General features: G+C 42.1%; 1 protein-coding gene across 1 annotated transcript; it reads left to right on the forward strand.

Annotated features, from left to right (window-relative positions):
- The first annotated feature begins 177 nt into the window (after positions 1-177).
- On the forward strand, positions 178-9,620 carry TYW3 (tRNA-yW synthesizing protein 3 homolog). The gene is made up of 6 exons (XM_079982587.1): positions 178-451; positions 2,762-2,842; positions 6,173-6,271; positions 7,574-7,645; positions 8,565-8,698; positions 8,916-9,620. The coding sequence occupies exons 1-6, from the start codon at positions 263-265 to the stop codon at positions 9,139-9,141; spliced, it is 801 nt and encodes a 266-aa protein (XP_079838713.1). The 5' UTR covers positions 178-262; the 3' UTR covers positions 9,142-9,620.
- The last annotated feature ends 3,536 nt before the right edge of the window (positions 9,621-13,156 follow it).

Genomic DNA, 13,156 nt, shown 5'->3' on the forward strand with positions numbered 1-13,156 from the left:
GGATAAAAGCGCGCGGCTGCAATCCTATGTAGTCTTGGAGCGGGATCCTAAGCGTTCTTTCTCACAGCAACAAGCCCAATGGGTGCGCTTGGACTGCAGTCAAGTTAACCCGGTTGAACTCAAGTTACAGACTCGCTCTGGCCGCGCCGGGAACATGCGCACGGGCCGCAAGTTTGTCCCAAGCGGGCCGCCGTCGGACTAAGATGGCGGCGCCCATAGAGCGGTAAAGTGGGCGGGCGGGGATGGAGGAGAGCCGGCGCCGATGGCTGATTTCAAGCGCTGGAAGGAGCAGCGGCTGTCGCGCGCGGACGGGAGCCGGAAGGGCAGCGTGGACGAGCCCATTGCGGGGATCGTGCGGCTTCTCAATGGGCGCGACAGCTTCTGCACCACCAGCTCGTGCTCGGGGCGCGTGGTTGTGCTGGAGCAGCCGCCCCTTCCTCCCCGCGCCGAGGTGAGCGCGGCTAAGGATCCCTTCGAGAAAGGCGCTGGGCTGGGGCGATACTGCCACCGCCACCAACGCGGGGGACCCGGAAACCCAACAGCTTTTTTCTCCGACCCAAATGGCTCAGGGTGTCTCCTGCGTCCTCTGGAGTTTTGTGCAGGTTTCGGAACACACCCCCCCCCGGGTTTTATTCATAAGTAAAACCTTAGTTCCGTACCCTCCTGTGCGAATCTTAATTTTTAGGATTTAAAATAACGCGCAGAGCCTGTCGGGCTTCTTAAAGCCTAATGCATTTTATAAAATTTGTACACCGCTTTATTTAGAAAAAAAAACCCCACCACTACACAAAGCGGTGTATGAAAAGATAAAACCGTAAAATCGTGGCGGGGGTGGGGTGGAATTTGACACACTAAAACATACGAGAGGTTAAAATACTAAAACAGATTTAAACCATTGTGCCGTTAAATCTACTTCCTCAGACTGCAGGTTCTCGAAAACGTAATAAGACATTTATTAGTCCTCTTAAGGCGCCGCAAAATTCCGGGACTCTTGTTGTCAGAGACGGAGGTGGCTGCTCTTCTGGAAATCCTTGTTTAGTGCGACTTTTAGTGCGACTTGCTACTGGGTAGCCTTCAGCAATAGGAATCCAGGGGTGCAGCCTTTTCTACCGATCCCCGCCCCACTCACAGCCGCTAGACGTTGGGATTCAGCATCTCCTCAAATTGCATTATCTCCCTATGGGGAAAAATATCTCCCTTTTCCAAACTTATTGTGCATTTTCAGTTCAGCTCACAGAAGTTTAAATGGGGATAGAACACACACACACCTCGTGCCTTAGTCAAGACCCAAGGTGATTCACAGAATTAAAAGGAAAACAGTTTAACAACCCACAGTCAGCATAAATGGGGATTTTTTTTGGGGGGGGGGGTAATTTTGTTGAAACAGCGCTGAAAACCATTTAAAAGAAAAAAGCAGGTGTTGGAAATAAATGTGTGCAAACCCACCCTCAGAAGTCTTTTCCACAACAGCCCCTTAGTGGCCAAAGGCTTTGACTGATGCAGAAAGGAAAGGAAAGGAGAGAGGCTGCCAGGCTAGCCTCCCTTGGAAGGGTGTTCCACAATCTGGGAGGAGCCACCAAAAAGGCTCTTTCTTGTGACCTCCCCCAATGTGCCTGTCAGGGTGGTGGGACCAAAACAGAAGTTTCCCTAGAAGATCTCAAAGCCCAGGCAGGCTCATATAGAGAGATTTGATCCTTCAGTTATCCTAGACACAAGCCATAGGTCATAACTAGTGCTTTGAGGTGTTTCTGGAAACAAACGTAACCAGTTATACTCCCTGTAATTGGCTCCAGTTAGCAAGCTGGCTGCAGCATCTTAAAGACACTTTCTGCAGGCATCCCCACATAGAGCATGTTGCAATAATCCAAATGGAGTATAATTAAGACATGTACCACCATGGCCAGATCAGGCGTCCTGGAGCTGGCACAGTTGGTGCAGAAGTGTAACCCTACCCAGCCCCAGTAGAATCCCTATTTCCTGATCTGCCTTTTTACTGACCAGGTGCCTTGTCTGTTTTTTTGTTCACCCCTATTTGGTCCATTACTGACACCAGACAATAGTTTAGCACCGAAACACCTTCCTCAGATTTAAGATGGAGAGAGAGAGATAGTTGGATGTCATTTGCATACTGGTGACACTGAAACCCAAAACTCTGGACAAGGTTATCGATGGAGGTCCATTCTTAACCTGAAACTATTCTTAACCTGAGGTACTTTAGCTAATAGGGCCTCCCATTGCCGCTGAACCGCCGCCACATGATTTCTGTTCTCCTCCTGAAGCAAAGTTCTTAACCCGAGGTACTATTTCTGGGTTAACGGAGTCTGTAACCTGAAGCGTATGTAACCTGAAGCGTGCCCAAGGTACCACCTGGAAATCACAGGTGGGAGAAAGAGTGCTTTTGAACTCAGGTGCAGCTTCCTATGGGCATTTGATTGGGCATTGTGAGAACAGGATATTTTATCAGGCCTTTGGCCTGATCCAGCAGCAGTCAACTTCTGTTCATAAGGTTTCTTTTACCTAAGCCCAATGTAGCAGGTTCCAAAAAAGATTGCTTTTTGGTTATTTCTCTTGTCTCCTTCCCTCTCCTTCTGCTGAAACATCTCATACTCTCACTTTGACACATTTGTTCCACCACGCTGTGCTTTTCTGTCTGGCCTTTCTTTCTCCCACTCACCTGCGGTGTGAAATTTGTTGTGGGAAGTGTTCTGCATTGGTTTGTATATATCCAGAGATTTGTGAAACAATTTTGCCTTCCCGCTAGGCTACCACCGGCTTTGAGATACAGAAGCAGAATTGCACCTGGCTCATGGTGACCCATCAAATATGTACAATCGAAAATGTGGTAAGAGAACTGTTCCAGGGTGAATTCTTTATGCATGCTTAGAAAATCCTTGTTTGTGCTATTTGCATAGTCAATAATTTTGAGATTTGAGATCTGGAAATTGTAGCAGTTTCCAATATCTACCAGGTGAGGGCAGACTTAGGGTAGCTGTTGCAAGATGTTAGCACAGAAATAAAATGCCATTGTTGTAGAATGATATGTTAGATTTCTCATATTTGGCTAATAGAACTGTTACAGTGAAAGTATGAGAGATCTTTAACATCTATGAATATTAGTTGCATGTAATATAGGCTGTATTTCACTTGTTTAAAAAAGTGGACTACCAAGTTTTTAAAGAAGGCAAGACATTTGATTCCATTGCTGCTGTATTTCTGCTTGTAACAGTTATAATCTTTGTGTGATAGCCTTAATGCTATCACACAAATATTATAATTGCTACCTGTTTGATGCAGGATTTCCAGGAGCCTAGTTCTTCTACATCAGAAGATACAGCATTCCACACTTGTAGATCTGATTGAATCTCTGGAGGGAAGACTGTAGTTCCAGTAACTAAATACGTGAAAATATTTCCCTGACGCCCCTTTCTCAAAACACCACATGGCAAAACTCTCTATTATTATTATAGTTTAATGAAAAATGGGTATTTCTGAGATCTGAAAAAGGACCTGTTTCAACCTCAGCAGTATATAATTACAGTTCCAGAAGTTATGCTTTCATATTTATTGATTGAGAGCCTGATCCTACACCCACTGGGAATTTGGCAGTTGGCTTTCGTGGAAGAAAGGCGGGAGTGTACATAGGAAATTACTTTCAGTATTTTAATATTAAAGTTGAGCCTTTTGCAGGAAATTAGTGATCTAGAAGCTATACGGTAACAATATCCTTCAATCACAATGCATATTTCAGAACCATATTTTGAAGAAACGTGATTTGTAAGTCTCCATAGATTTAGCCAAAGAAACTGTAAGCATGTGTAGAGGAAAAACAGCCAGTGCTTTCTTTGAAGTATGTACCATAGCAGCTCTGATACCCAAAAGCTGTGTTTTAAAATGAATTTGTCCATTGAAGCTGGTTTTTTTATCTAGTGATGCTACTACTGTGGCAAATTCCTTTTTCTTTTATCTCAAGGTACACCTAGGGTTTCCTCTTTCCATACCTGCCTATATCCTTTTTTGGATTTATGACTTAGGATGATGATTAAATTGTATTTTATGTGCTTCCATTTCCTGGGATAGAGGATAAATCATTTTAACTGTAACTGCTCTGTTAGACTTACCTGTGAAAATTGGGGGTAGGGGGGGAGAGGGAATATAGAAAAATATGTTTGAGAGTCTGTAATTAAAGTAAATTTTCAAATACACTAGCACCTTCATTAGGGTATTTTGAATGGAGTATGTATTTAAGAGCATAGGCCAGCTGACCTTACTTAAGCTTATCATTTCCAGTGATTGGCTGAGTGGAGGAAGTTCATACAACCGATCTTTATTCTATCCCCTGTGGCTCCCTGGAAACTCTTGCTAGAGTTCGGGAGGAAGTTCTGAACACTAGGGGCTGTATCACATACAACTGCAGTGCGAGGAGGGCGAAAGAATCTTGATCCAGGAGTCTCCCTCAACCCTCTGGCAAGGATTTCCCGGCAACCTTTCTCTTCTGATAGAGTTGCATGCTTTGCCTTCCACTTGTACAACCATAGTATACAACCCCTTGTTTTTACCTCAAGAGGTTAGTATAGAATTTCAGGGGCTGGTAGTTAAAGAACCCGGCTCTTATTTTTAGATCTCTAGCCCATAGTCAAAAGAGCATGAAGAAGAAGTGCTGAATCTATATGCCATGCAATATGGTCAAAGAGCCCAGGCGAGCTTAAGGTGTTAAAGAAAATGAAGTTGTGTGTCCTAGCAACCATGTGGTCTCCTAGCAGCAGACATTCCATCAGGTAGCAGAAGGGAGGGGAAGAAAAGAAGAAGGGTTGTAATCAATCATCACTGCTGAGAGACAAGCTGCCTTTGGCTCTTCCTCAGAGCTGTCACTTAGTGACAGCCATTCTATCCCAGCTGATTGTTGTATGAACTGGTTTCTTCCCCACCCCACACTAAGGACTGTCTTAGCAAGCCGCTCAGGGAACCTTTTCAGCTAATGAGTGGGTAAAAGCAGTTTTATTTAATTATTGCATAATTGGTATTGGAGGTGTAACCTTTCTATGTAGGGAAATTTGATGCGCCTAACTTGAATCTATAACTTCATTAGAGACCTGCAAACCTGTAGAAAGGTTGGGAAAAAATCAGATGTTATATGAAGATTTCTAATGATATTTTAAAGAACAAACTAATACATACATCTTACCAACAATAGTTGGATTTGTTTTGATTTGTAGTTATTTTAATTGATGCATTATTTCCTTTCACTTTGCAATATCGTTTGAATTAGTGTGGCCTACTACAGATTAATCACTACTCTTGGCTCATAACTATAGCTGAAAGCATTACTTAAATTCAGGCCAGATTATTTATTTTGGATGGGCAGAAAAATAGAGAAACTTTGATCTGTGCAGGCAAGAACTTCTATAGAGTACAAACTTTCACATGGTTGGCACCAGCCATGATCCGACAATGGTAATTTAGCAACTGTACAAATTCTGCTATGGTAAAAATTCCTCACTGAAGGGAAATTATACTCTAGCTGGAGCTGCTGCTTTTATCTAGCATAGAATAGTGACATTTACTAGACTAGATCTCAGTCTGCTTCTGTGCTGGTCAATCTCTTTCCAAAGTGGAGAGATAATATTCCTGAATAAAGGCACTGCTGAGAGGAAAAAGTAGTCATATACTGGTCTCTCCCCCCTCCCTATTTAAAAGGTTACATATGCAGGAAAAAAGTCTTCCTTTAAAAAAAAGTTTCACAATTTGATTGTTGAATATGTGCCCCCTCCCAAAATTTACACATCTCTCGAAGCAGTGCTTTAACCTTGCTGCTAGACTGAGTATTTAAAAAAACAACAGATTATTTGGAGGCTTTTGGTGAGACTTTACGAATGAGTGTGTACATTGTGGACAGTCACAACTACACAGCACTGCCTCCAGAGCTCTAAAATGATATCAACTGTATCTTTGGGAAGTCAAATCCCAGTAGAATGTGTAGCTGAATCCATTATGCTGAAGGGAATAAACCAAGCAGAGTATGTAAGTAGTACGTGTTGTAGAAATTTATTTTTAATTAGCAGGCTGAATCAGCTTCTGCTGTGCAGTGTTTTTGAGATGCTAAATAGGCTAGCTATTTTTTTATGGCTCACAGATGTAGCACTGATAGTAACATACTGTACTGTGGATCTTCCAGCTTACAGCCTTACAGAAAGCGACAGATGATGCCATATTCAAATTTGAACCATTTGTGCTTCATGTGCAGTGTCAAGACCTTCAAGATGCACAACTCCTGGTAAAGTGAAGTATTGCTGTTGTACTTAAATTCCATACTTGCTACATAAGAAACAGTTGGCTCTTAACTAAGTTCTCACACCTACAAGCATTCCCCAAAGCATTCTGCATTTAATAACTAGGACTATGGGATGATGGGAGCGAAATGGGATTTTTATTATTTCTGCAGATGTGATGCTCACAAGTGAAATTATGGTTTGGTTAAAATCAACGACAAAGATCCCACTGATGTTGGAATGAGAATTTCAGAAACATTGCCTGTCTTATTTGGCTGACATGGTTTCGTGTGGTAGCCAGCACCCTTTGGGGGCTAAACTTGTGATAATTAAGACTGTGACCATGCATTTTCCAGGAGCTATTGCAAGCTTCTTTCTACTACTTTGGTTCACATCAGCAAAAATAATAATAATGCTATATTTGGCTTTTCCTAACTTTTTGGCCATGCTGAGTACTATGTAATATGGCCACAATTTGGAGAAGTGCCTACTAGAGAAGACTTGGTGTTGCTGTTTTTTTCCTAAATGGCAACTCTTCGTCCATCCAGCGTTTCTCAAACTTGGGTCCCCAGCTGTTGCTGGACTATAACTCCCACCATCCCTGACCACTAATCCTCTAAGCTAAGGATGGTGGGAGTTGTAGTCCCAAAACAGCTAGAGACCCACGTTTGAGAAACACTGGTCTGTGCCATATTGCAAGCTGTGTTTAAAGCTGGATGTTTTTTTCCCAAAAGTAGCCTTTGGAAATTGTTTGGCAGCTCTGCTGCTCGAGAGCTCTCTCATGCACTGAGAGCAGAAGTGGGGCCATACTCCTTTGTGAGCAACCTTCTGGGGGCTGTAGGAAAATGGAGGGTGGGCCAGAAAGAAAAGTGGGTGGAGCAACAAATGTGAATGGGGTGTCGCCTCAGAAGGCTCCAGAGGGCTGGATTTGGCCTTTGGGCCTGAGCTTCCTCACCCCTGAATTGCCTGTAAGATGCAGCTTTTAAGCTTTCCGATTCATAACACATTTCCACATTGCCATCAAGCACGCCCCTATTGAATTCAAATCGTGAACATTTCAGAGTTGCAATACAATTTACAGCACAGTGTTTTATGTAAAGCTCAGGGGTATTTCAAAGCAGAAACAACCGTTTATAATTCAGGTTTTAATATAACAAGTCATTTGAAATAACCATCCCTATTTCTGAAAGTATTTAGACTAGAAACAAATACTTGACAGTGCACTTAGTTTCATTGTTGCCCATCTCTCTGAGGCCATAGCTGAAGGATGGGGTTGATGATGGCCGTTTCCCTCTTGCCTTTTACAGCACAAAGTGGCTATAGAAGCCGGGTTCCGGAATTCTGGCATAACTGTTGGCCGAAAAGGAAAAATTATGATGGTATGTTATGTGTTCCTACGTTGCGGGGGGGGGGGTGGCAGGCACAGCCGGAGTAGTGCTTCCATGTCGGTACTACTTACCGTATTTTTCACTCTATAAGCTGCACCAAACCATAAGACACACCTAGTTTTTGGAGGAGGAAAACAAGAAAAAAATATATTCTGAATCCCAGAAGCCAGAACAGCGAAAGCTATGCAAAGCCTCTTCAGGGCAGCGGGAGGAATGCTCCCTCTGCCCTGAAGAGGCTTCGCGTGGCTATCCCAGAAGCCAGAACAGCAAGAGGGATCGCTGCGCAGCAATCCCTCTTGCTGTTCTAGCTTCAGCAATAGCTGCGCAGGCTGCATTCACTCCGTAAGACACACACACATTTCCCCTTACTTTTTAGGAGGGAAAAAGTGTGTCTTATAGAGCGAAAAATACGGTATGTGGCCTTCTCAGGTGCTGCGATGGCAGGGATGTATTTTTGAGGCACTGATATGACAGGCATGAATACAGTTTTGAGTCCAGTACCCGGTAGAATGCTGTGGTCCTAACAATAATGCTGAAGAGAATAAACCAAGCAAAACCAGAGTGGTAGGGCAGGTTTCAGATACATTTTAAAATACTTGGAATCAGCTTCAACCCATCTTGAGGTACCCCCAAATGCACTTGGTCAGACCTTCAGAGCAGCCACAGCCCTAAAAGTCATTACATCGTGGTTGCCACATATATGACCACATGCTACTTTTCATCAAGCTATGTGAATGTACTTTGTGGTGGAAATATGCAGTGTATCCCTTTTGCCATCTTGTTCCCAAAATGCAATGATAAAATTATTACTTTTCTTTAATGAATTTGCCTCCCCGGTGGGGGTAGCTGCTGCCTCCAGATCAGTTAAAGATGGTAAAATCTAGGTTTTCTGTTTTCGTCTCACTTGCAGGCTGTCCGAAGCACTCACTGCTTAGAAGTTCCCCTAAGCAGGAAAGGAAAACTGATGGTCAGTGAAGAATATGTTGACTTTGTGGTTCAAGTTGCTAATCAGAAGATGGAAGAGAATTGGAAGAGAATTGACAGGTTTGTTAACAATAAATCTCTAGTTTATACCAATCCCAGCAGTTAAAATATTTGTAGGAGGAAAAGGAAGAAGATGTAGATAAGATGCAAGTGGTAAGCTACCAGATAGAAAGCTAAAATTAACTTATTTGGACTCAGCAAGTTAAATACATAAATGTCTAGCAGACCTTGAAGAAACCCAAGTCCACATGCCTTTGTTTTATTTCATTTTTTAAAGGTTTTACAGTTCTCTCCAGCTTGCTTTGGAAAGCAGAGACCATTCCATTAGCTCACCTCTCGAGGAGAAAGAAGAGAACAAAGAAGAGAACAATACCATGGACTCCTACAGAATAAAAATAAAGTCTAAAGGAACTGAAAAGGATGGTGAATGTACTTCTCCTGGGAAAAACAGAGGCTTAGAAAGTGAAGATGAGACAGAAAACAGTCTTGGTGTTTTCCACTAAAATATGCTACAGATAATTGTGTGAAGTAGATATATACCCACATTATGTTTGTATAATGTTTAGTTTGTTTTGCTCTTTGTGAGAGCTTAGCCGATAGATTACTGTGGTCTATAAAGTAGCATTTTCTTAACATAGATTCCTATGGATATTAAGTTACCAGCAAAGTAATAGAATGCCACAAAATGTCAATGAACATGGGGAAATGGCATTTTTAATACCGGAGGTAAAACTTGTTCTTCAAGCAATATTGTTTTACACAAAATATGCAATATTCCAAACTACCTAATTCCAAACTACCACCATAGTTGTGCTCTGTATTTGCTATTCCAGTTTTGAAAACCCAGTCTGAAAGTTCTGTTGTTAAATATATTTATCTTCTTCACTTAGTAGAGATAATTTCAAATGTTTACAAGACGAAAATAAGTGTGAAACAAATTCATCCTTGATTATGCTACTGAAATAAATGATTGTCACAAGCATTAATCTTTGCCATGTCAGTCATTTGTAAACTTTTCACTCCTCCCTACTCCAGACAAGTAAACAAAATCAGATTATAAAAGAATTAGGCAGTGATATGTCTATTTGGAAATCACATTTTTCTTCATCTTTTAGTGGGGTTCACATAATAGAGACTCATTTGTACAAGGAGTTTTGCTTTTGCAATGGAACTTCTCCTCCAACATGACCCTTGATCTTTTCTGAAGCATCTGGGTGGGAGGCAAGGAGAATAAATATTTAATTTATTTATATTCAAGACTGCTTACAGCATTTAAAAACAGCAATTATAAAATAATGGATAATAAAAACAAACTAGTTTTAAAAAAATGACTAGAATACACCACAACATATCTAAAACCAGCAGTTAAAGTATACGGTAATTTGCCAGAACAACAGTTCCAGCCCACATGTGGAAGTCCTTGCACCAGTGGGACAACTTGGTTGAATACAAATCTTTTATGATCCTGATCACCATTACGCTCATTGCTTTAAACATTTTAGATGGGTGTCTCTGACTGGAAATACTGTTTAAACAAACAGGCAATGTTGGCTTTTAGCCTAATAATAGTCATTGCTTTTTAGAAGTAGCCAGAAAACTCTTCCACATGAGAACAGCCAGGAGCTAAAGGGACAAGACAAAGGAAACTTGATGGGCCTGAGGAAAAGTGAAAGTTCCTTTCATTAGTTCCTTAGTTTTTTTCAGCACTTTAGTAATAGGATTTCAGAATTCACTCATAGCAGGCACTAAGCGGTCCAGACCTTGCTTTTGACTCTCTTGTGAAATGAACTCACTTAAACATTCTTCAAACTCTGGAGTTCATTATGTTCTTCCCAAGCCACATTTTGCAAACCCACTTCTATACCATGGTTTGTTCCAAACTGTAATGTGGGATTAACTATGGTTAGCACTAACACCAGTGCACTCCATCGTAGCTTATTTCCGTTTAGGTCATTGAATAGGCAACGCTACATCTGCACAACCCAAAGAAATGTTGACATTGCCCAAGGCGATGCTAATGATGCTCTAAAAGGGACGATATACTTGCATACCCCTGAATTGATTATTCAACACTTATATCAACCACCAGTGAATTTTTTGTGTATGTGTGTGTGTGTTGATAGATAAGCCATCACTTGATGCTGCAGTCATTAGGAAGACCAGGCATTTGTGAATTCACTTTTTAGGCTTCAAAAAGTAGAACTTCAGGGCTGCCAGATCCTGCAGCTTTTAAACAAGCAAAGGGTAAGAAGCAGAATTCAGTCACTGAATATTACAGACATAATGTGTGTTGTTGGTCCTGCTGATCCAGGGATGACCTCTTCAGCCACCAAAGAATATGCAATTCAAATCATCCCAGAAATGCCCAAATAGATCCTATTACTTGCTGAACAGCACATAGAAACAATATTTTGTGACCCCTGTGTGTTTTAAAAAGCAGCATTCTTTATCTCTGCAGACGACATAATAAATGCAAAAAGTACAATATTTGACAGAATGCATATTAATAAAAATAATGTTTGCTGGGAGGAAAGGACAAGGATCTCGGTTTTTAATATTGTATCCCTCAGCAGAATTGCATTTTTAAATGAGGTTAAAACAAGTTTAGAAATTGAAGCAGCTATCGGAAACATCTGTCTGAATAGAAGACAAGCAGTGGGGATAAGCGAAGACTGCAGTCCTGTCCATCAGGCAAATAATGTAATATAGAACATATTTTCCTTTTTTTAATAAAAAGTTTTAAAGCAGGCCACCAGGTGGCAGTATGCAACATAGAGTCAGCAAAGAGACTTGCATTCCAGATTTTATACATGAAGGGGTGGAGGTGGGGAGTTTGGTAATTTTTAGAATAATTGAAAGCTTCTTAGTTTTTTGGGGGGGTTGTGGGAAAGCATTTTCTCAAGCAGCTTGCTCAGAATGGCCTGGAATTAAACTGACAGCATTTGAGGAGAGTGATAAATGAAATGTGTGAGGAAAATGGAAAGGCTTAAATGGCACCTTGTCATTAGGAATGTGAAAGTTAAAAAAGAATGTGTCTGCACTGATTTAGACACAACATAACCCAGGTTAAACTATTCTCACAGAGCCAGCCTATTGAAACTGTGTTAGAGATCCATGGACCTTTTTGCTGACTAAATAGATACTTGCGGGGTACAATCCTATACACATCAACACAGATGTAAGCTCCAATGAGTTCCGTGGAACTTACTCCCACGTATGTGTGCATAGAATTGGTGTGTTTAAAATCATCTCTTTTTTTTACAGGAAAATCTGCTGGAAAATATATGTTTTTGTGGGGACCACTGATATTTTATATAACCAATCACCCTGGTAGTGACGACACATGCAGTAAGAGCTTTGCACACAGAGAACAACGCACAAAATTGCACTGAATGCCATCACATTCAGGGGTAGGGGAGACCCTATAACAGTGCAGGATGCCACTGGGCAAAGTCAAATGAAGACAAGAACGAGAGGCCAGCAAACCAGTATTATTATTACTACTAGTAGTAGTGGTGGTAGCTGTTTTTTGCATGGTAAGCTTTAGTATGCATGGCACTTTACTTAATCTAAGAGGGCAGGTTCCTGGCTGGGCAAAACCTCCAGCCTGAAATTCAGCATAGGAGGAGGGTGGTGCGGGGGGGGGGCATTCAGAAAGAGAAGAGGATACAAGGCTAAGCAGGAATCTGGTTCTTAAGAGTTGCACATGCTTAAACTTACAGAAGGCTGATCGCCGAAGAATCGGTGCTATTGAATTATGGTGCTGGAGGAGACTCTTGAGAGTCCCATGGACTGCAAGAAGATCAAACCTATCCCTTCTGAAGGAAATCAGTCCTGAGTGCTCACTGGAAGGACAGATCCTGAAGCTGAGGCTCCAATACTTTGGCCACCCCATGAGAAAAGAAGACTGCCTGGAAAAGACCCTAATGCTAGGAAAGATTGAGGGCACAAGGAGAAGGGGACGACAGAGGACGAGATGGTTGGACAGTGTTCTTGAAGCTACCAGCATGAGTTTGACCAAACTGCGGGAGGCAGTGGAAGACAGGAGTGCCCGGCGTGCTCTGGTCACGAAGAGTCAGACACGACTAAACGACTAAACAACAACAACAAACTTACAGTTTGGCATGGAAGCTAAGGGGCTGTGCCAAACGCTTCGTGGGAAAGATGGCTTATGAGAAGGGATGGGAGGAAGGAAGAGAGCTACCACAGCCACCCACTTCCGTATTTGGAGGCACATCCCCATCCAACGAGGTTGTGCAATGCAAATCATAGGCAGCTATCCCTGCATCAAGCCTCCAGATCTTTCCCACTGCCATGCCATTGGAGATCATTGCAACTGAAGGCTCCAGAGATTAAACCTAGAACCAGTGTTATTTTTCTAGGGGGGAAAACGGTGCTGGAACTCACCATGAACTCATCCTTGTTCTCTTATAATGGCAACGGCGCCCACCTGAGAGGTACCAGAACTCAGTTCTGGTAGGCTGGAGGGAAAAAGCCCTTTGTGTTGTATCTTCCTCC

Source organism: Podarcis cretensis, assembly GCF_951804945.1.
Source record: "Podarcis cretensis genome assembly, chromosome: 6".
Lineage (NCBI taxonomy): Eukaryota > Metazoa > Chordata > Lepidosauria > Squamata > Lacertidae > Podarcis > Podarcis cretensis.

Bases quoted from the DNA above. Each gene is read 5' to 3' on its own strand.
- TYW3 (XM_079982587.1), top strand. From the start codon at position 263: ATGGCTGATTTCAAGCGCTGGAAGGAGCAGCGGCTGTCGCGCGCGGAC. The intron at 2,843-6,172 runs GTAAGAGAACTG...TGGATCTTCCAG, and splicing joins TATGTACAATCGAAAATGTG to CTTACAGCCTTACAGAAAGC. The intron at 6,272-7,573 runs GTAAAGTGAAGT...TGCCTTTTACAG, and splicing joins TTCAAGATGCACAACTCCTG to CACAAAGTGGCTATAGAAGC.